The 20,898-nt window shown below is 56.6% G+C and overlaps 1 protein-coding gene across 5 annotated transcripts in view; it reads left to right on the top strand.

Annotated features, from left to right (window-relative positions):
- Window positions 1–6,916: 6,916 nt before the first annotated feature.
- Window positions 6,917–20,898, top strand: part of HHIPL1 (HHIP like 1) — a 29,172-nt gene continuing 15,190 nt past the window's right edge. For 4 of the 5 annotated variants that reach the window (XR_010940817.1, XM_067726010.1, XM_067725996.1 and 1 more), the window contains exons 1-5: window positions 6,917–7,213; window positions 14,000–14,646; window positions 17,411–17,554; window positions 19,912–20,240; window positions 20,606–20,732. Coding sequence is in view for 4 of the 5 variants with exons in the window: in XM_067726010.1 (XP_067582111.1) it covers window positions 6,932–7,213; window positions 14,000–14,646; window positions 17,411–17,554; window positions 19,912–20,240; window positions 20,606–20,732 (1,529 nt within the window). In the remaining variant the exon portion in view is untranslated. The remainder of the gene's footprint in view (window positions 7,214–13,999; window positions 14,647–17,410; window positions 17,555–19,911; window positions 20,241–20,605; window positions 20,733–20,898) is intronic. The other variant, XM_067726018.1, reaches the window with a different exon arrangement.

Genomic DNA, 20,898 nt, shown 5'->3' with positions numbered 1-20,898 from the left:
CTAAGTCTTCTCCACTCCTCCTAGGGCGAGAATGCAATTCGTTTTTACAGATGAGGAAGTGCAGATGTGAGGGTTCTGACTTAGAGACGTATCAAGGCAACAGACTAGAAGAGTGTTAACATGTGTGCTGGGAAAATAAGAAGCCTTACTTCTGGGTCCTGGTTTTAGCCTCCCTGGCAGTCCAGCGGTTAAGACTGGCATTCCCAATACAGGGGGCATGGGTTTGATCCCTGCCCGGGGAACTAAGATCCCACATGCCGCAGAGTGTGGCCAAGGAATAAGCCTTACTTTTTTTTTTCTTTTTTTGTGTGGGCTGAGTTGCACGGCATGTGGGATCTTAGTTCCCCACCCAGGGATAGAACCTACGCCCCCTGCAGCGGAAGCGCAGAGTGTTAACCACTGGACCACTGGGGAAGTCCCTTTGAAGTCTTATTTGAGCAAATAAATAAACCAGGCTTTGGCTGCAGGACTTCTCAGAGCCTTTAGCATGCAGAGGTGCATCCTGAATCTCTGGGAGAGGCTTGGAATGTGGCGTTTCCCAAACTCACCTGACCGTGGCACCCCACACAGCCCAGCCCCTGATAAGAGCGCCCAGGACCCGTACTCTACAGAACAGCGCATGGGAAATGTCAGAAGAGAACATGTAAAATCCGGGTCCCCCAGAACAGCTGGGCCATCTTCCTGTGGGTGCAAATGAGAAAACTGAGGCTCAGGGAGGGATTTCTCCAAGGTCAACTTAGAATGCAGATTTGAGCCCAGGACTGTATGGTGTCCAGGCGACTTTCCTCTCGGCCTCCCATCCCTCGGTTTTCAGGTTGGTCCTTGGGCCCCTCCGACTAAAGAAAGGGTTATTTATTCCTTGACGCAGGGAGCCCGCTCTCCAAGGGCTGAGCCCGATCCTGTCGGCACGGCCACCCTCTCCACACTCCCTTTCTGGCACCGGCTCCTGGGGCCATCGGGGCTCCGAGTTCAGCCTGGAGTTAATATCCCGCCCCAGCCGCCGGCCTCTCTGCACCCAGGCCACAGGATGGAGGTGCTGCCCGAGAGGACCAGGGCCCTGAGAATCAGCCTAGAGCACCCTTTCCTAGGAGAGGGCTGCAGTGTGGCTGGGGCTAGTTCATTAAGCTGGAGGCTTCACCAAAGCCACGGGGTGATAAGCACGCGGTTGCTGCCTCTCCGCCTGATTTATCAGCAGGATAACGAGGCAGGGCTGGAGCGATGAGGCCACATAGCCGGCAGCCAGTCAGAGGGAGGAAGCAGGCTGAGGTGACAGAGTCTGCTGCCTTCACCCTCAGGGCCTCTGGGAAGCATCCTGACACTGAGCCCTGGGTTCAAATCCCGGCCCCGTCATTTCCTGACCCCATCGTGATTCCTTGTCAGCAGCACCCCTTGCCTCAGTGTCTCCAACTGCATGCGACAGGGACCTCAGTGGCAACATGGGCTGGTGCAGGCAAGAGGGGAGCGAGGTCTTCGAGGGCTGCGAGACATCAACAAGCTTGCCCCTGAGTTCATGCCGCACCCCCAGAGACTCGGAGCAGCTGGGGAGACCCGGGGATCCTGCAGGCACAGGGGTGGGGTGGAGGCGGCATGCGGGTCCGTGTGGCCCCCGCTGGCACCTGAGACCTGGCGGCACGCAGCTCATGTGTGCAGCCGTGCTGTGTGAGGCCTGCACGAGGTGGCACGGACAAAGCCCCAACACCCACCCCTGCAGGTCTTCAATAAACGCTAATTCTGTCTTCTGCTTTTTTCTTCTTCTTCCAAGTTTAAAATTAAAAATAGATGTTTTGAAAAGAGACCAGCAGACTGGCAGGCGAGCAGGTCTTCGGGGACGGCCTGAGCTGCCTTTTGGTGACTAGCGAGATAGGCAGAAGGGAGCCCTGACGGTCCGACGTGGTCCTAGGTGGCAGCTCGATGAGTGAGCACCCTGATCCTTGCGGACATATCTCCAACACCGGGGTGAGGGGAAAGAAGCAAGTCACAGGAGGAAAAGTACACAGCAGAGCTCAGTTGTAGCAAGTTTAAGATGTTAGACGATGTTCTATATTCTTTGTGGTGCCTGTATGCACCCACTTTCAGGAGAACGTTCCCTCAGGAGCAGAGGAAAAGGCCATGAGGCTGATGTGAGGTGCAGGAGGCGGGAGCCGACTAGGTCTGTATTGAGGACATACTACGTGCCAGGTACTCTTCTAACAGGCTCACCTACCAGCCCATTTAACAGATGAGTAGACTGAGGCACAGAGCGGTCAAGCGGCCTGTCCAAAGTCACACAGTTAGTGGCAGAGGCCACGCTCTGGATTACTAACCCACATCGCCGCTCACACTATGGCTCAGCGTTCCTCGTGTTTTGAGAAAAGACTTAAGACGTCTACAGCAGTTGTGGTCAAATATTAACATGGGTAAAATCTGGTGGTGTGTCCTCGGGTGTTCTTTCTTCTGTGCTGTATAATTTCCTGTAGGTGTGAAATGTTTACAAAAGCCTCTTCTGGCCCTAGGCCCTTTGCCCGGCCATGACCCACATCACACCGGTAGTCCAGCTTCCCCGGGTGGCTGAGCAATGACCAGCTCACCTCTCCCTCCCCCCACAGTGCTCATGAGATGACGCCTAGCATACTCTCCTGCTGCGGCTGGGTGGCCTGGGCCCTGGGGAGAAAGGATCAGCCCATACCTGGGCTGCCCCATCGAGACAGGGAGGGCAAGTGGCCCCGCTGGGCAGACAGGTTGGCCCATGGCCTTTCCCATCACTCTGGGGAAGAAACTGATGGCTGTGTAATTGGCGGGCGTCTGGTCGGCAGGAGCTGATGCATGGCTGGCTGCCCACACTGCCCCAGTCTGGCCAGCATAGGCTTTGGTTCCTCTGGCCTGTGTGTCCTGGTTCTGGCATCTGGCAGTGCCCTCTGGGCTCCCGGAAATGTGGGCAATGCGCCTGGACCCTCAGGCAATCCTCAGGACCAATGGGCTGGGACCCAGAGTGGCCAGCAGTGGCCTGGTCTCACCTCCACCCTACCCCCACTCAAGAGGTAGGGAAATTGCGGCTGAGTTTGAGGCAGGGTCCTACCTAGGGTCACAAGGGGAGTCGACAGCAGGATTGGGTGTCCTCTTGTGCCAGGAGGGGCCTGGCTGGGCAAGAAGGCAGCCTTTGGGCCCTGAAGCATCTGCTGACAGCACACACGAAGCCAGTGTTTGGGGAAGAAAATCCGGAGGTTTCCTTAGCCACAGGCCTGGCTTCCGCCACTGTTTCCATCACGTGGGGCTCAAAGAACCAGCTTTGTTCCTGCTGCTTAGGTAGTGTCCCCCTCCCCCCGACAAATGTCCCTGGCTCCAGATGGCATTTGGTGAAATCGTCCGGGCCACCTAGCCCATGGCCCCCCGCTCTGGCAGGAGCCCAGGCCTCAGGGGCTATGACATTCACTGGTGCTTCTTAGCTTGTCCCCCGCTTAGGTAAGAAGGCAGGTTAGACGGGGCTGCAGTTGGGGGACTGCCTTGGTGGGGTGGCGGACAGCCTCTGAGAAAGCCTTTAATCCTGGAGAGCAGGCCTTTGTTATGGAGCCCACTGTGGGAGCATTTCACTGAGGGCCACTTTCCCCTCCCCCTGCAAGAGCTGAGAGGGGGGCTTGAGGGCTTCCTAGAGGTAAAGTCCCCAAACCACGCCCCTCCTTTAGACTGTGAAATCCCACCCCCACCCCGGGAGTTCCTCAGCCTCCCGTTCTTCTGCACTGAGCGCCCAGCAATTCGTCAACATGACCTTTGAAGCCTGCCGACAGGCTCTGGTTCCAGAAACTTCTGCTCCAGGTGACCAGATCACCGCTGGGACTCTGGACTTATTTGTCTCTCCAGATTTGGGGGTGGCGGTTGACCCTCGGACCTCAGTTCTCAAATGGGTCTGGGAAAAGTCACCAGTTTTCAGTTTGTTCAGCCTCTTTCTTAGTGGCAAGACAGGACTAACAACTTCCAAGCTCCTACACGCCAGAGAGGAACCAGAGACTCTCAGGCACCAGCTTGCTGTGCGACGCAGCCTGTGTTTCCTCGTCTGTCTAGTGGGTCTCAACACAAAGACTCTGTGGCCACGTGCTGCCAAGACCTGTCACAACAGGCGTGTTGGGGACCCTGGCAAATGTGAGTCCGTGGTGGAGTCACCAGAGTCCGGGCCCTCCAGCCTCCCTCCCCGTGACCTCAGGCAGCAGGCCTTCTCTGAGGTCAGACAGCGCAGCACACCAGAAAACAGCCAGGTGGGCACAGGGGCCTCGAGCCTAGTGCCCCATAGCTGCTTAATAAACATTTATGAAATGAACTAACGAACAAATCTCTAGGTTCTCCACCCGGATGGGGATGGGGGCTCAGCATGACACCATGCTCTGGTCTCAGACTGTGCCTCGGTAACTGGCCATGCCAGGTGCGTATGTTGGTGGGGAGGGTGTCTGCCTGGCCATCTCCTGTGGGAATGACATTGGGCATTGATGAGGCTGTCCCCAAAGTTCATGGCTATAGCCCAGGCTCCGTGTCTCCCCCTTCTCTCCCATCCCCATACACCCTTTCCAGGGCCCTGTGTTGATGTTATTATTATGGTCTGAATGTTTGTGTCCCTCCAAAATTCATATGTTGAAATTCTAACCCCCAAGACAATGGTATTAGGAAGTGGGGCCTTTGGGAGGTGATTAGGTCACAAGGGTGGAGCCCCCATGAGTGGGATTAGTGCCCTTGTAAAAAGACACGAGCTTGCTTCCTATCACTCTTTCTGCCATATAAGGATACGATAAGAAAGCCATTTGCAATGCAGAAGGGAACCATCATCAGAACCCAACTGTGCTGGCACCCTGATCTTAAACTTCCAGCCTCTAGACCTGTGAGAAATAAATTTCTGTTGCTTGCAAGCCACCCAGTTTGTGGTATTTTGTTATAGCAACCTGAGCAGACTGAGACAGGTATCATCACCCTGTCTGACTCCAGGCTGGGAGGAAGGGGCCATTGCAGAAGCCCTTTTCAGCTCCTGTCATGGCTCTGCCCTTGCCCAGATCGTGTGCAGGAGGGCCCCTGAGGGCTGCATTTCCCAGGCTTCAGCTCCAGCCTCCACCTACTAGGTAGGCCAGTGAAAGGAGCTGGAAGGCCAGAGGAAGGGAGAAGCCAGGGAATTTCTCTCCCTCTGTCTCAGGCAGAATCTCTGAAGGGCTTGCCTCCTCCAGTTCCACCAGACAGACCCACTGGGTGTCCGGCTTTGACCAAGGGACCCTCGCCCCTTGGCTTTAGTAACATTTCCTGCTGTTCCGTCAGTCAGGGACTTGTGGAATATTCCTGCTGTTGCTAGTCTCAAGGTTGCCTCACTGTCCCCTGTATGGCTTCTTGGTCATCAATTCTCTGCATTAAATTCCCCTTGTTTTAAATACTTAGAGATGTTTGATCTTCTGTGTACTCTCTGGCTCATACACGGCACCTGTTTGGGCCTAAGCCACAGAACTCAGGGAGCTCACAGTCCTGCAGAATCGAATCCACCCCCAGTCCTGCCATGAGGGGTGGCACAAAGACACAGATCCCCTTCCCCAGGGCAGCCCAAAGAGACCTGCCCAGGCTGGGTTTGTGAGTTGGGGCCATGAAGGCTAAGTAGGAGTTTGCCAGACAGAGAAGATGGAGAAAGGCATTCCTGGGAGGAGCAAGTGCCGAGGTCCACTTGGGAAAGTGCCCAGGGGTGGGGGGCGGTTTGGTGCCATGAGATTCTGGGGGGGGGGGGGGGCGTGTGTGTGTGCACGTGCGCGTGCATATAGGGGGTCCTGTCTGAGCACCAGGAGCTGAGGCTGAGTCCTGGCCTGCTCTGTGTGTTGTACACCAGGGTTGCTCAAAGAGTGATCCCAGAATTTCTTGAATTAGAGTTTTGTAGGGGCCGTAACAATCTCTGGGCCTCAGAGGTCCATTTTTAGGGGGCTGGCTTGCTCCAAAGAGTGTGCAAACCACTGCCCTGGGCTCCGAGAGGCCTCAGACCTGGTTCAGCAGGGGAAGGACCCCATGGTATTTGCTTTTCAGAAAAACCTCTCTGGTTCTGTGGAGTGGTGGTGATGGGGAGGGAGGAGAGGCCTGGGGCTGCTGGGGAAGCTGGTTCCATAACCCAGGTGCATGATACAGGGCAGAAGCTGGGGCAGGAGCTGGAGGATGGACTGGATGCCCACCCAGGAGGTACACAGGAGTGGGCGGGGGGTGGGGGGTGGGGAGGGCCGGCCTGCAGTCCCAGGCTGTCAGGGAATCTGCTGACCCAGGAGGGCAGAAAGGGAAGAAGCCTGGGGTGGGGGCCAAGGCTGGATTCTAGAGTCTGCCCCATCCTCCCCCCGCACCCTGGGCCGAGGTTTCACTTCTTGTGAGTGTCAGGGCAACACCACCAGCCCTTTACAGGCTGCAGTCCCATTTTTAAGTGATTCTGTGAGCACTCCCAACCACTGGCTCCATCGTGTTCCTCCCCTGGCCCAGTCAGAGGTAGGACCGGGAATCCAGGGGTCCAAACCTCTGGCTGGGGGCTCCTGCACGTCCTGCGCTAAAAAGCGCCGGGGGTGGGGGCCAGCTGCGTCCCAGACGGCAACGGGAAACACAGTCCACACCCAGGCCCCAGGAGGCCGGGTCACTGCCATCGTAACTGGAAAGACTCCAGGTCCAGGAGGAAGGGGCTGCCCCAACGGCGGGAACAGAGGTTGCGCCGAGTTCCGAGTTTTGCACCGCGCCCCTCTTCCTTCAGTCCCGCCGGGACGTCCCCGACCAGAGGTGACCTCCTAGCAGGGGAGGTCTCCAAACCCCAGGCCCTGCGGGGCGGGCGCCCCGGGAGGGTGCTGGCGGGGCGAGGGGCGGGCGCTCAGGGCGCGGCCGGCGGCTACTCGTGGGCCGCACTGGGCCGGGGGTGCCCTCCCTCCGCCTCTTCCTCCGCGGGCCGGGCCGGGCCGGGGCGGAGCGGGGCGGCGGCATGGCGGGCCGGCGGGCCGGGGCCGGGACCGGGGTCTGGACGCTGCTTGCGCTGCTGGCGCTGCGGGCGCTCGGCGCCGCGGCGCACCCGCAGTGCCTGGACTTCAGGCCGCCCTTCCGGCCCCCGCAGCCGCTGCGCTTCTGCGCGCAGTACTCGGCCTTCGGCTGCTGCGCTCCCGAGCACGACGCGGCGCTGGCCCGGCGCTTCGGGGCCCTGGCGGCGCGCGTGGACGCCGCGATTTGGGCCGAGTGCGCCGGCTACGCGCTTGACCTGCTGTGCCAGGTGAGCGGGCGCGCGCGGCGCGCGCCAGGGGCCTAGTTCCTAGATGGGAGGTCGGCTCTGGCAACCCCACTGGGACAAGATCAAGGGTGGGCGGCGGGCTTTGTAACCCGAGCCCCCACCCCCACCCCCGCAGGAGTAACTGGGCACGGGGCAGAGATTCGGGCATCCTGGGATGGCTCCGGGCTTTGCCATCATTAGCTTTGTGACTTGGGCTTTATCTGGGCCTCGGTTTCCCCTCCTGATGAGGTCATCACTCCCTCAGAGTTTGGGGGGCTCTTCTGCCCTGGCACCGCCTAAAGACCCCCAGTGCCGCGGCCCTGGAGAGCCCTGCCCTTGTTGGAGTACCAGGGTGGGAAGCCTCTGTCCTGCTCGGGGCTCCCCTGCGCTGCCCCCCGGGGAGATGGGAGCCGCAGACCCCTGCAGAGGGCATGGTCAAAGCGCTGGACTTGGGTTTGTCGCGGGGTTTGGGGGCACACTTCTCCCAGTGAGGGCCCTTCCCGCAACCTGGAGGAGCTGTCTGACAGCCCCTCAGTACTCCGGGATCCTGACGTGCGCTGGTGCTCGATCCTGGGTGACCCCCGGTGCTGAGATGTCCCAGGTGATTCCAGACCATACCTTGGTTTGTGCTGTGCCCTTTTCCCGGGATGGCACTCCCACCCGGCGTAGGCATAGGCACTCTCATCCTCCAAGACTACCCCAGTGAGATCCCTTTGGTGAAACCCCTCTGCCCCTGTGGGGGCTGAGTTCCCGCTTCTGCTCGCACCAGACTGTGCCTTAGCTGTTCGTTTTCCTGATTCCGGAGTGCCTGAGCAGAAGCCCTGGCCGGCAATGGGTGGAGGCTGAGAAGTCCTAAGGCTGGCCCTGGCCCCACAGCTGGACAGTGGGAGGACCCATGGGTGGAGGGGTCCTGCCCACACAGCACAGAGTCGTAGCCTTCAGCTGGCAGGGGCAGGCGCTGATGGGAGGAGCGAGAGGGCTGGCTTAGATCCAGACATACTAGGGTTCGATCCTGGCTCTGCCACTTCCTGGCTTTGCGACCCTGGGCAGGTCATCACTGCACTTCAGTTGCATCGTGTTTACAACAGGGGCGACCCTAGCTTCCCCCCCCAGGGTTGCCATGAAGACTAAATGACACATACTCAGGGCTCAGTGGATGATTCTGCCTGGGTTTCTCTAGTGCTTCCTTGGTCCCCACTGGTTGCCCTGCCCTGAGCAGGGACTGAGTGGGGCCTACAGGCTGATTCAGGGAACACCCAGAGTGGCAGGGACTTGCTTGGTGGTCACACAACTCAGTGGTGGCACTTGGACCACGATCGTTGCCATGTGAATGAGCCATCTGGGTAAGAAATAAGGGGGGGCTGGGAGCAGACAAGGGGACAGACCCTGGGGAGCTCCAGAATGCAAGGGGGTGGGCAGCTGTCCTTTGGCAGAGTCTGCTGAGCACCTACACTGTGCATCTCAGGGGAGCCGGAATGGTCTGGTCAAGTGTCCCCCTAGCTCACCTGCCTGGGGACTCCTGGGGCAGATCTTCTGGTCTTCCCACCCTGGTCACATAGCAGAGTACGTGCATCCACCCCCCTTTTTTTAATTGAGCATTTACTATGTGCCAGGCTCAGCAGGGCCCAAAGGTGTGCAAGTCTGAGGAGGGAGAAGGGAAGGCTCAGGCCTGCTACCCCTCCCCTGGCAGGAGGCTCCCTCTCTCCTTGGGAACCTTCCCAGTACGGCCTGGCCTTGAGCAAGCAGCGGTAGAAGGGCCACTAGCATCTCGCCCCAGGCATCTCTGGGAGTGACCTCATGTCTGGAGCAAGCTTGGAGAGTACACCCGAGGCTGGATCACAGTTTCCCTGCCAGGACCTCGTGGGAGGGAGGGAAGGAGAATGCTAGATGGGGGATGGTATTCTCTGCAAGCCAAGCCTGCGTCTGGATTCAGCACCTCCTGATTTCCACGAGGGGACGTGGCCAAGGTACTTTATTTACGAGTTTCAGTCAATGACGGCATTCAGGGATCCACATCTGCTTGGACTCCAGATGGGGAGAGAGACCATGAAACCATGCCTACACCCAAGTCCCCCCCTGAACCTGCCCCTATCTGGCACCCACCACTCCTCTAGATGCCCAGGATGGCTCCTTAGCCAGAGGCCAGTAGTCCCTCCTGGCCCCTTCACACCCTTTCTTGGGGCTTTGCCCTCGTCCATCTGATGCCTATGTCATCAGGAGGAGAAGAGACAACTTGTGACACATGGCAGCTCAGGTCCCAGATTGATGGGAGCCAGTCCACATAGCGAACTTCCCATGTAACTGAGACGGCCTCCTTAAGTACCTAAAATCATCAAAGCATGGTTTCTGATAGAAGTCTGTGCAAAACATGCTCTGCAGGCTCAGGTACTGGGCAGACATTTCCTCGGAGCCTGTTAGGAGTTGGCCCTATGCTGGGTGCTGGGCCCAGAGGCAGTTGGCCAGTAGCAAGCTCAGTCTCAAAAGTTCCCTTGTTCATTTCAGGAGACAGACACACAGACACTTACCAGAATGGCCAAAAGGCTTCCCAAGGGTGACTGTGGAGCCATAGTGAGAAAGGCCACACTTACCCTGAAAAAGTCAGGGAAGCCTTCCTGGAGGAGGGGACACTGAGTTGCCTCTTGATAGTCCGTATTGTCTGAGCATTATTTCAACAAACACATGCATCATTTCAGTTTATTCCTCCCAATGATTCTATGAGGTTGGAATTTTTTCCCCTTTTATAGATGAAGACATAGGCACAGAGAGGTTAAGGAAATTGCCCAAGGTCACTCAGGGAATGGTAGACTCAGTCTCCAGTGTGCTCTGACTCCAAAACCCCTCTCTTAATCACTTTGCCTGCCTTCTTGAAGCCCCACCATGTGCTGGGCCCTGGGGTCCCCGCCCTGGATGGTCTCACAGCCTATGGGGTGGACACACAAAGAGGTAATTAAGTCCTAGTCAAGCAGACCAGCTGAACAGTGGGGAGCTGACAGCAGAAGTGGAGAGCTCACACTGCAAGCTACAGAATTACAGCTTGGTGAGTGTTGTGTCTGAGATACGGACAGAGAGCTGTAGGACCATCCACAAGGGCTGGGGGATCAGGGCCCTGAGAGAATAGAGGTGTAAGGGAAGATTGTTGAGTTGTGCTTTGAGTCATGAATAGGAGTTTGCCAGATGCAGAAGTGGGCGAGGAGGGAACGTCCGATAAGAGAATATTGTGTACAAAGACTCAGCCTTCCTGGGGAATTCCCTGGCGGTCCAGTGATAGGACTCAGCATTTTCACTGCTGAGGGCCCGGGTTCAATCCCTGGTCGGGGAACTCAGATCCTGCGAGCTGCGTGGTGGAACCAAAAAACAATAGACTTGGTCCACCTCAAGAGTAGACGGTGGACATAAGAAGCCTTCGGGACCCAGGACCATGGGTCATGAGTGTCAGTGACGGCACATTGGCAACCTCGGGGCAATAATGTGGGCAGGCTGTTTGCCCCTGTGCTGAAAGGCCCAGACAGCTAAGCAATGTGATACCGGGTTGGTTTTCCATGGGTTTTCTGCTGCCTCCCCCTCACTGACCACCGTGAGGCTAGTTGCCGACTGAACTCCTTGCGAGCAGCGACCGCTGCACCCTCTTGTCATTTCCTGCTCTGGACTACTCAGGCCTGGGCACCAGGTTTGTATTGTGTGTAAGTAAGAGTGAGTAAGGGTTGGCCGGACCCAGTGGGTTTGACGCATGGATGCTGAAATTCCAGCCTGGCTCCCCGGAGGCCCTCCCTGCTCCATCTCTAGTTCTGGGTGGGGTTTGGATGAGTGGAGGCTTTCAGATTGGCTTTCAGAAGTCTGTTTTGCTCCCCACTGTGTCTCTGGAGCCGAGGACAGTGCCTGGCACAGAGTCGGTACCCAGTAAACGCTTGTTGAATGGAACTCTGCTGAGTAATCTGAGAAAAGCCCCGGTCTGGGCCTCATGAGGCCTGGGTCTGAGCCTCGGCTTGGCCACTTTTTGGCACCTGGCCTTCTTGAAGTCTCAGGTTCTCATCTATACAGTAGAAATCACAATGACCCTACCTCGCAATGACTAAATGAGGCGTGTGCGCACACAGACCCTCCCTGGTCCGCCCACGGCTGCTAGCTGGACTCACAAGAGGCCCCAGGGGAACCGTGGGAGAGGCGGCACTGCACAGAGGCCGGGGCCTGGCCGTCGGGAACATGTGGAAATGCTTTCCCTGTCTGGGCCTGGGCAGTACTGACCAGAAACACAAGCACGTCACTAAGTGGCCCTCAGCCCCACAGTAGCAGTAGTTGGGCCAGGAGGACAGGCCGTGGTGTGACTAAGAGCCCCAGTCGTGTAAAGGGAGGGAACGGCCCCTGGCCAGGAGCCTGAGAACACGGTCAGGAGGGCAGCCTGCCACCCTCTGCCCCTGAGGGCCTCCTGTTGGAACCCAGCCTGACCCTGCCTGTGAGGGCGGAGCGTGTGCCTGTCTGTGCCTCCCCTGCTGTGGGAAGAGCATCCCCTGATGCCTCGGGGGCCCAGGCTTGAGTCAGACCGGGCCTTGGCCTGGTGAGCTCACGCAGGGGGTGGGCGGGGGGTACCGGACTCATAACAGTTACATATGCTCAGGTCAGAGGCTCTAGCCGAGGGAGTCCCTCAGAGAGCCTGGGGTGCTGAGGCCTCTGCTCTGGGGGGCTCTCAGCTCTCAGGTGGTGGGCACTGGAGCCTGAAGCTGGGAGAGGCCTGGTCACATTTGTTGCCACTGCCTGGGTTGCCAGAAAGCAGAACCCGGGGCAAAGCTCATGGCTCTTTCCCTTATTATGGTGAGAGGACGCTGTAAGCAGACGTGGCCAGGGGCAGAGGGAGAGCCCAGTCGAGAATGCCATTGCGAGTCGGCTGCTGCCAAACGTGACGGATGCTTGAATTGGCAAGACTGGGGTTCCAAGAAAACCACACAAACTGTGAATCAGGACTGTCCTGGGGCGGGGGGTGGGGGAGGAAGGCGGAGCAGGTTATCTGTCAGCTCCCTTTTCCCAGGGGCCAAAGGTCTGTCACATCAGGCATTAACTCCCCCACATTCTGGATGGGGCCCACGTGGGAGATGAGTGGGGTCCCAAGCGTCTCATCAATGGGGATGCCCTCGGTGGGAGGTGAGGGGTGAGCCACGGCTGCTGGGTTTTGCCCTGTGACGTTAGACCCCAGGACCAGTGAGGTCAAGAAGGTCTGAAGAGGTGCCCGGGGTGGGGGGGTTCCTGATTCATTTGTGTCACAGAACAACAGCTCTGGCAGCAGAGGACAGCCCCAGGGCCCTGCCTGGGAGGGGCTGAGCCCAAGGTGACTAAGGGATGGAGGAAGGGGGTCCCGGTGGTCAGGGGGACATGTGGGCATGTGTGTAATCAACGCACTCACACGTGTACATGCACCAGCCTCCCCGGTGCTGGGAGGATGAGGTTGGCCTGAGACCAAACCCAGATCCTCCATGTTGACCGATGGCGCTGGGTGACACTGGGGGGCCCACACCTGGGTCTCCCCATCTGTAGCACTCTCACCCTCATGGGCTCTTTTTTTTTTAAAATTAATTAATTAATTTATTATTTATTTTTGGCTGCACTGGGTCTTTGTTGCTGCGCGTGGCTTTCTCTAGTTATGCCGAGCGGGGGCTACTCTTCGTTGCGGCGCGTGGGCTTCTCATCGCAGTGGCTTCTCTTGTTGCAGAGCTCCGACTCTAGGCGCGCGGACCTCAGTAGTTGTGGCTCGCGGGCTCTAGAGCGCAGGCTCAGTAGTTGTGGCGCACGGGCTTCGTTGCTCTGCAGCATGTGGGATCTTCCCGGACCAGGGCTCAAACCCATGTGTCCTGCATTGGCAGGAGGATTCTTAACCACTGCGCCACCAGGGAAGCCCCCCTTCATGGGCCCTTGTGATGATTAAATGAATAATGGAGGGAGGAGCCCTTATTCCCTGTTAAGGGCTGGTCAGGGTGGGTCAGTGCTCAGCACAACCCCTAGGTATTCACTGTGGGCCTCCTATGTGCTGGACATGGTCTCAGGCTCTGGAATACGGCAGTGCCCAAGACAGGCAACATTCCTGCCCTCGTGGAATTTAGGTTCTGAGGAAGACAGACAATAAACACGTAAACACACTGATTTTATAATAATATCAGGGAATGTTAAGATTTTGTTCTTTTTGTTTTTTAAGCCGAGTCAGAGGCCAGGAGGGAACGGAGGTGGTGGCTGGGTGGTCAGGGAAGACTTCCTGGAGGTGCCCCTTGAGTAGGGATCTAAAAAAAGTGAAGTGAGGGAATTCCCTGGTGGTCCAGTGGTTAAGAATCCATGCTTCCAATGCAAGAGATGCAGGTTCGATCCCTGGTCGGGGAACTAATATCCTGCGTGCCATATAGCGTGGCCAAAAAAGTTAATTAATTTTAAAAATTTAAGAAGTGGAGTGAATCATGGAGGTATAGGGCAGAGGCAGCATATTAAAAGAGAAAGTGTATAAAAATGCCTCAGATCCTTTCTGGCACACAGTAGGTGCTTAAGATTAGCTCCTGATGCTCATGTTAGTAGTAGTGGTAATAGTGTGGTTATTCTAACAGAAGCATCAGGTGAGAGAGAAGGAATGAAGGCGAGGAGATACAGGCCCTGTGTAGCTGCTGCTGTGGTTGAGACAGTTGGTGGTAATGGACAGATGGCGTCCTCCCATTTTACAGATCAGCAGACTGAGGTTCTAGGAGATGGGATGACCTGCCCGAGGTCACATAGCTGCTAAGACCACCCCAGAGCATCCCTGAGCCGTCCCTGTCTGTGCAGGAATGCTCGCCGTATGCGGCCCACCTCTACGACGCAGAGGATCCGTCCACGCCCCTGAGGACCGTGCCCGGGCTCTGCGAGGACTACTGCCTGGACCTGTGGCAGTCGTGCCGGGGCCTCTTCCGCCACCTGTCGCCCGACCGCGAGCTCTGGACGCTGGAGGGCAACCGTGCCAAGTTCTGCCGCTACCTGTCCCTGGACGACACGGACTACTGCTTCCCGTACCTGCTGGTCAATGAGAACCTCAACTCCAACCTGGGCCGTGTGGTGGCCGACGCCATGGGCTGCCTGCAGCTATGTCTGGAGGAGGTGGCCAATGGGCTGCGCAACCCCGTGGCCATGGTCCACGCCCAGGACGGCTCCCACCGCTTCTTCGTGGCCGAGCAGCTGGGGCTGGTGTGGGTCTACCTGCCTGACCGCTCGCGGCTGGAGAAGCCCTTCCTGAACATCAGCCGGGCCGTGCTCACCTCGCCCTGGGAGGGCGACGAGCGGGGCTTCCTGGGCCTCGCCTTCCACCCCCGCTTCCGGCACAATGGCAAGCTCTACGTCTACTACTCAGTGGGTGTGGGCTTCCACGAGTGGATACGCATCAGCGAGTTCAGGGTCTCAGAGGATGACATGAACGCTGTGGACCACGACTCGGAGAGGTGGTTCCCCGGGAGCCCAGGCGGGAGGGGCGGGGCTGCGAGCGTGGATGAGCCCTGGCGTGACCACACATGGCCAATTGGAGTTGCGCCCGCCAGGAGTTGTGAAATATTTTGAATGTCACGCTTGGTGAGGGGCCAAACCCCCTGTTCTGGGGTCAGGGGAGGGGTAGTTGCCAAACAGACATCACCGGCTCATGTCCAACTCCTGGATCAGGTACTTTAGATGGTGCCTTTCATTTGGTTCTCATACAGCCCCATTTTACAAGAAGTGGAGGCTCAGAGAGGTGATGGGACTGTTAGGTCACACAGCTAGGAAGTGTCAGAGCTGGAACCCTGGTCTGTCTGCCTGCCTCCCAGGCCCAACCCACTGCTCCTACCAGGGCACTATGGCCCCAAGGCCCCAGTCTCACCTGGCCCCACCTCCTATTCCTCACCTGGACCTTCTGCCCCCCAGGCAGATTGCTCTCCTCCCCACCCTCCCCCAACAGCTTTATCTGTTCCTTGCCTCCAGGTCTCTGCTCCTCTCAACACCCAGCCTGCTCTCTGGGTATTAGTTATGCCCCAACTGTTTTCAAAACAGGTTTGACCTAGCCTGGCAAGAAGGGCATGCATAATCTGTCTCCAATGGGAAAATAAATCCTGTACCAGGTAACTCAAATAGGCAGAATTTGATACTGGGAATTAGTTCCTCGGGTGTTGGAAATGATGAAAGAGCAACCTGGAGAAGAAGGGAGGCAACTCTGGGTTTAACAACTGGAAGGAGCTGCCTCCGTCTCTTGGGCTGTGAGAAGTGGGGTTACTGGAGCCCCTGAGCTGGGGCCACTTGGTGGAAGCTAGAACCATGGTGGACCTGGGTGGGGGGAGCTGAAGCCAGCTGGAGTCAGGGACTGCCAAGACACTGCCTGAAACAGAGAGAGAGAGAGAGAAATACTGCTGCCTCTCCACCTGCTACTCCCCACTCTCCGCCCTCCAGTCTCTGGCCAATGCCTTCCACTGGCTGAACCTAGCTGGAGGCCACATAGCGGAGGAGCATGGGAAATGTAGTTTTCAGGAGCTGGCCCCCTGAAGTAGAGGAGCATGTAAGGGGAGGACCAGGACTGATCTGAGGGCAAATAGACAAATAATAGCACATGATGCATTCAATAAAATTGTAAACTCTTGACATTGAACTTATAAAAAGAAGGAGTTAAATATGCTGGCTAATGTGAGGTCTAATGTAGATTTTGCCTGTGAGCTTCCCGGCAGCCAGGGCAAAAGGAGAAAACATAATTCTCATTACCTTATATGAGGCTGCACAACCAGTTCTCCAAGAGAGGCCAAGTTTATCACATGGATCTCACAGAGGGGAGAGAGAGGGACAGAGTGGATGTGTCTTCAATGGTGACTTTTAAATATTGATTCCTGATGAAGACTGAAGATGGAACACAAAATAAACAGATGAATATATTGCAGAGTTAGGGTTCAGCAAAGGCTCTATGGGGACCTCACACGTACAAGCCAAGAAATTGACTCTTGCAGGGGCAGAAGTAGTCACAGCTGGCTCAGGGCAGAGCCAGGAGGGAGTGACCATCCTTGCCTGAGTCAGCTGTCAGTCTCTCTTCTCAGGGCTGAGACCCCAATGGGAGATGGATGACCGACAGTCTGAGCTGTCCTCTCCATGGAGGACCTGGAGTTTGGGGTTGTGTATGACTTACCAAGTCGTGTGTGTTGGCCTCACAATAGAAAGGCTTCTGGTCTTGGCTCTGAAGGTCCAAAGTCCTGGGTTCAAGTTGCTTGACATTTCTGTATCTCGGGTTTCTCATCTGTATTAATAAGGGCTTGGCAAGTCAGTCACCAATCCTGGAACACCTAAACCAGCCTAAGCATTTCGATCAGAGGGAATTTAGTACAAGGAGTTGACTACAAAGGGATTGGGAGGCATGGAGAAGGAAAAGGGGATGGTCAGGTTACCTAAAGATGAGTTCCTGTGAGAAGCTAGAGGAACAAAAGGCAAAAGCATCTTTGTGCTTCTGAGTTTTGCCCCTCCTGGTACCCAGATGTCTGGGTGGAAACCCAGGAGTCCCTATTTGCCAGCCACTGTTGCCCTTCCTGCAACCACCCCTTCTGGAGGCAGCACCAGAAACCAGGGGAATGTGGCCCCTCCCTTCTCCTTGCCTTCCATCCTCCGTTGGCAAGCCCCTAACCGGAAGCCAGCTGGCTGGCAGTGTGGTGGAAGGTTCCGCCCTGGCAGGAGAGGAGGTTGCTGAGGAATGAGTGTGACTGAGCACAACCCACACCATCCAGCCCACCTCCTTAGAAGCTATGGCACATGATCAATGAGAGAGTGTGTCAGAAGTGCTCAGCTTAAGTGGCTGGCGTGTGGGTAGCTGTGATGACGAAGAAACCAGTTGTGCCAGTGATTGGGTCAACAGCTTCGCTTGATCCTAACAGGGCAGGTGCTAGCTGTGGGGAGAGTGGAAAAAGCACTAGACCAGAACTGGAAGTCCTGAGTTCTAGTCCCAGCTCTGCTATCTACGGGCTGTGTGACCTTGGGCAAGTTGCTCAACCTCTCTGAGCCTCTCGGTTCTCATTGGCACAATGGCGTGAATTATTCCTCCTGCCCAGCCTGCCAGATCCTTATAAAAATCACCTGCTATAAAGGATATGAAAAGTCTTTCCAACTATGAAACGGCATCCAGGAGACAGGAGGTTTTATTGCTGTGATCTTGTTTTGTGTTTTGGCTGAGGTTTTTTTTGGGGGGGCGGGGTGCTTATCTTCTTTTAGGATAATCCTGGAGATTGAAGAACCAGCCTCGAACCATAATGGGGGCCAGCTGCTCTTTGGGGATGATGGGTACCTCTACATCTTTACTGGAGATGGCGGGATGGCTGGAGACCCCTTTGGAAAGTTTGGAAATGCCCAAAACAAGTATGTTCTGATTTGGTTGGCTGGTGGGTTGTTTTACATACGCCTAGTTTACATACTATCCTGGAGGGGGGGTTACTTCCTCAGCCACGAAGTGTAGGGTAGTAGCAAGGGCTTTGGACCCCAGCTCAGTCTGCAGCTAGCTAGCTGGGGAACCCAGTCACTTCCTCTCATCAGTTAGAGAAGAAGAAGAATCCCCATGGGATTCATCATCATCATTATCTAGTCATGAAGAATAAAGGTGATCACGTTGTCATGGGTACCTGAGAGGTGACATCACAGAGCCTCTGGGAAGATCAGATTTTCTCTGAAGTCTGCCCAGCCCTGCTGGAGCCAGAGGAAGGAAAAGGGTGTTTTTCAGACCTAATGGGGAGTGTGGGCTGGTTGGGGCAGGGCTGTGTGGATGGGCATGTGGGTTTTCTGCCCCAAGGGTCACCCAAGATGGCCCAGAAATTGAAGCATAGTCTTGCTTTCAGTTCCTCACTTCTGGACTTGAGTAGATGGCCTGCCACCATTCCTCTCCTTACACACACACACACACACACACACACACACACACACACACACACACACACACACACACCCCTCGTGCATATAGATGAGGATATCCAGGAGTCTCAGGGCAGCCTCCGCCATTCTCTTAGTCAAAATCACAAAACCTTCCTCAGCCCAGAAAGTAAAAATAGCGAGTATGCCGTTGATTACAGTAATTAAAGTGCTCCCAATTTGTGACTTGTGCTTTCATATGTGACAGTGTAAGAATCATTGCAGCGTTCTCATGTTTGGGATGTATTTAGAGATGAAGTTGAGAAAATAGAAATTAAGGATTTGTGGATAATTGGACAGGACTTAAAACATTACTTTGCTGTTATGAGTTTTGCCCACTTATGTATCAAAGCTTGGTGCGTGGCGTATGGGCTCCGGGGAGTAATCTGTAGCTTGGTGGTGAGCAGACTGGAGCGTATGAGAGGAACCCACTGGGGCAAAACCTAGAAGTCCGCAATAGGGGATTAACTGTGGGACATCTACTGGGGGAGAGCGTTTTATCATCATGAAAGAGAATACTTGTGAGGTACCTTTAATGAGGAGGGAAAAGCTTGGGTGCTGATGCTATGTGAGAATGATGGGGTACACAGTTGCATCAAATGGGCGGACCAGCCAGTCCTGCCTTGAAAAGCAAGCCAAAGGGAGTGCACCAAAATGCTAACAGCTGGGGAAAACCACGCAGTAAGTAAGCGCATCAAAAAATCACAGATGAAGAGGGCGTACATCTTTAAGCATGTTACAGGTTCCATCATGTGTCACTTTTGTTATGCGATGAATGAGACCCAAAAGCCGCTCACCCCCAGGGGCTGCATGGAGGTTAGGGCTGCACCCCGTTCTGCGTGGCTCTGGAGGGCACATCCTGAGGTCTCCTCGCTCCAAGGGCTCCAGAAGTTGATGTTGCACGGTGCCGAGGAGTGGCCTCGCTTCCGGTCCAGAGCTGCCTGAGGGACCTGGCAAGTTGTCCCCCTCATCTTTGAGATCAGGGTGGTGTGTGTGGAGTGTGGGGTGAATTAAACCGCTTCTGAGGCCTGTTTGGCTCTCTGACATGCTGCGATGGCACTGGGGGTGTATGAGAGAGATGGCGAGTACCCCAGCCTCCCGTTTCCTGCTCAGATCTGAGGTGCTCTCTCTCCCGTCTCCCTGCCCTGGCCTGTACTCTTGTATGGGGCACTTGACTTTGATTGCAGGTGTTCATTCATTCGCTCAGCAAACACTTCATGAGCACCTGCTACGTGCCAGTCACTGTGCTAGGTGCTGGAAGAAAGCTGTAAATAGAAATAATTTTTCTGGCATGATTTGCACCCTGTAGCACAGCCCTGTGAGTAGGCAGGAAAGAGAGGGACCACCTAATATCACAGTGGATGACACCAAGGTCCGGGGAGATTAGAAAGTGTGGTAAAGAGCTTGGATTTCTGCAGCCAGGCTGCCTAGGCTGGATCCCAGTCCTATCATTTCCTGGGAATGTTTTATGCCCTTTCTGAGCTCAGCTGCCCCGTCTGTAAAAAGGGGATCACAATAGCACCCACCTACCTAAAAGATTCGTTGTGAGGATGAAACAAAGCAATAGATGGTATGTATGCCCAATACTTAGGACAGGGCCTGGGACTTGGTAAGGTGCCCCATAAATGTCGAATGAATGAATGAGGTTACCCAGCTGGTAAGTGGCTGAGGAGGTCGTGAACCTGGGGTCTCTGGCCGCACAGCCGAGGCTCTCCTTGCACCTGGGTTGGCCGTGGACCGCGGGCCCCGGCACACCCATCCCCGCACCTGCCCCGCAGTGCCCGAGCCGGCTCCTTCTCTCACCCGGCCCGCAGGTCGGCGCTGCTGGGCAAGGTGCTGCGCATCGACGTGAACCGCAACGAGCGCGGCCCGCTCTACCGCATCCCGTCCGACAACCCATTCGTGGGCGACCCCGCCGCGCGGCCAGAGGTCTACGCCCTCGGGGTGCGCAACATGTGGCGCTGCTCCTTCGACCGCGGCGACCCGGCGTCGGGCGCGGGCCGCGGGCGCCTCTTCTGCGGCGACGTGGGCCAGAACAAGTTCGAGGAGGTGGACCTGGTGGAGCGCGGCCGCAACTACGGCTGGCGCGCCCGCGAGGGCTTCGAGTGCTACGACCGCAAGCTGTGTGCCAACACCTCCCTCGGTGACCGCCCCCCGCCCCCTACCCCCGCGCCCTCGAGAATCTGTCTCCCCGAATCTGCCCCCCACTCCACGGCTGTGCGCCCGCGCCTCCCTCCGTGGCCAACCGCGCCCCCGACCGGGACTTCCTTGCCCGCGCAAACCCATGCCCTCCCCCCGCTTTACAAACTTGAAACACCACCCTTTCTGGTTGACTGTCTGGGGCCCTCTCGGGAACCTCCCCCCATCCCCTCCCTCCTCCCTCCCCTCCCTCCTCCCTCCCCTCCCTCCTCCCTCCCCTCCCCCCCCCCCCCAGCAAGACTCAGGACCACCCAAGAAGCCTTGTTGGGAACCGGCCGCAGACTCACCCAGCTTCTCCCGCCTCTGCAGATGATGTGCTGCCGATTTTCGCCTACCCGCACAAACTGGGCAAGTCGGTCACTGGGGGCTACGTGTACCGGGGCTGCGAGTACCCGAACCTGAACGGCCTCTACATTTTCGGAGACTTCATGAGCGGGTAAGTGGCCTGACAACATTTCTGAGGGGGCAGGGACTGCAGAGGTGAAAGGTGGGGGAATGTACAACACCCTTGACAGCCCCGGGGCCATCTGGCTCCTGTGAGCCAGGACCTGCCGTTGCGCCAACAGGCCAGAGAGGTCACCCTGCTGGAGAGAGGGGGCTCC

This window comes from Pseudorca crassidens, chromosome 1 (genome assembly GCF_039906515.1).
Source record: "Pseudorca crassidens isolate mPseCra1 chromosome 1, mPseCra1.hap1, whole genome shotgun sequence".
Taxonomy (NCBI): Eukaryota; Metazoa; Chordata; class Mammalia; order Artiodactyla; family Delphinidae; genus Pseudorca; species Pseudorca crassidens.
This window is presented reverse-complemented; position numbering and strand designations above follow the sequence as displayed.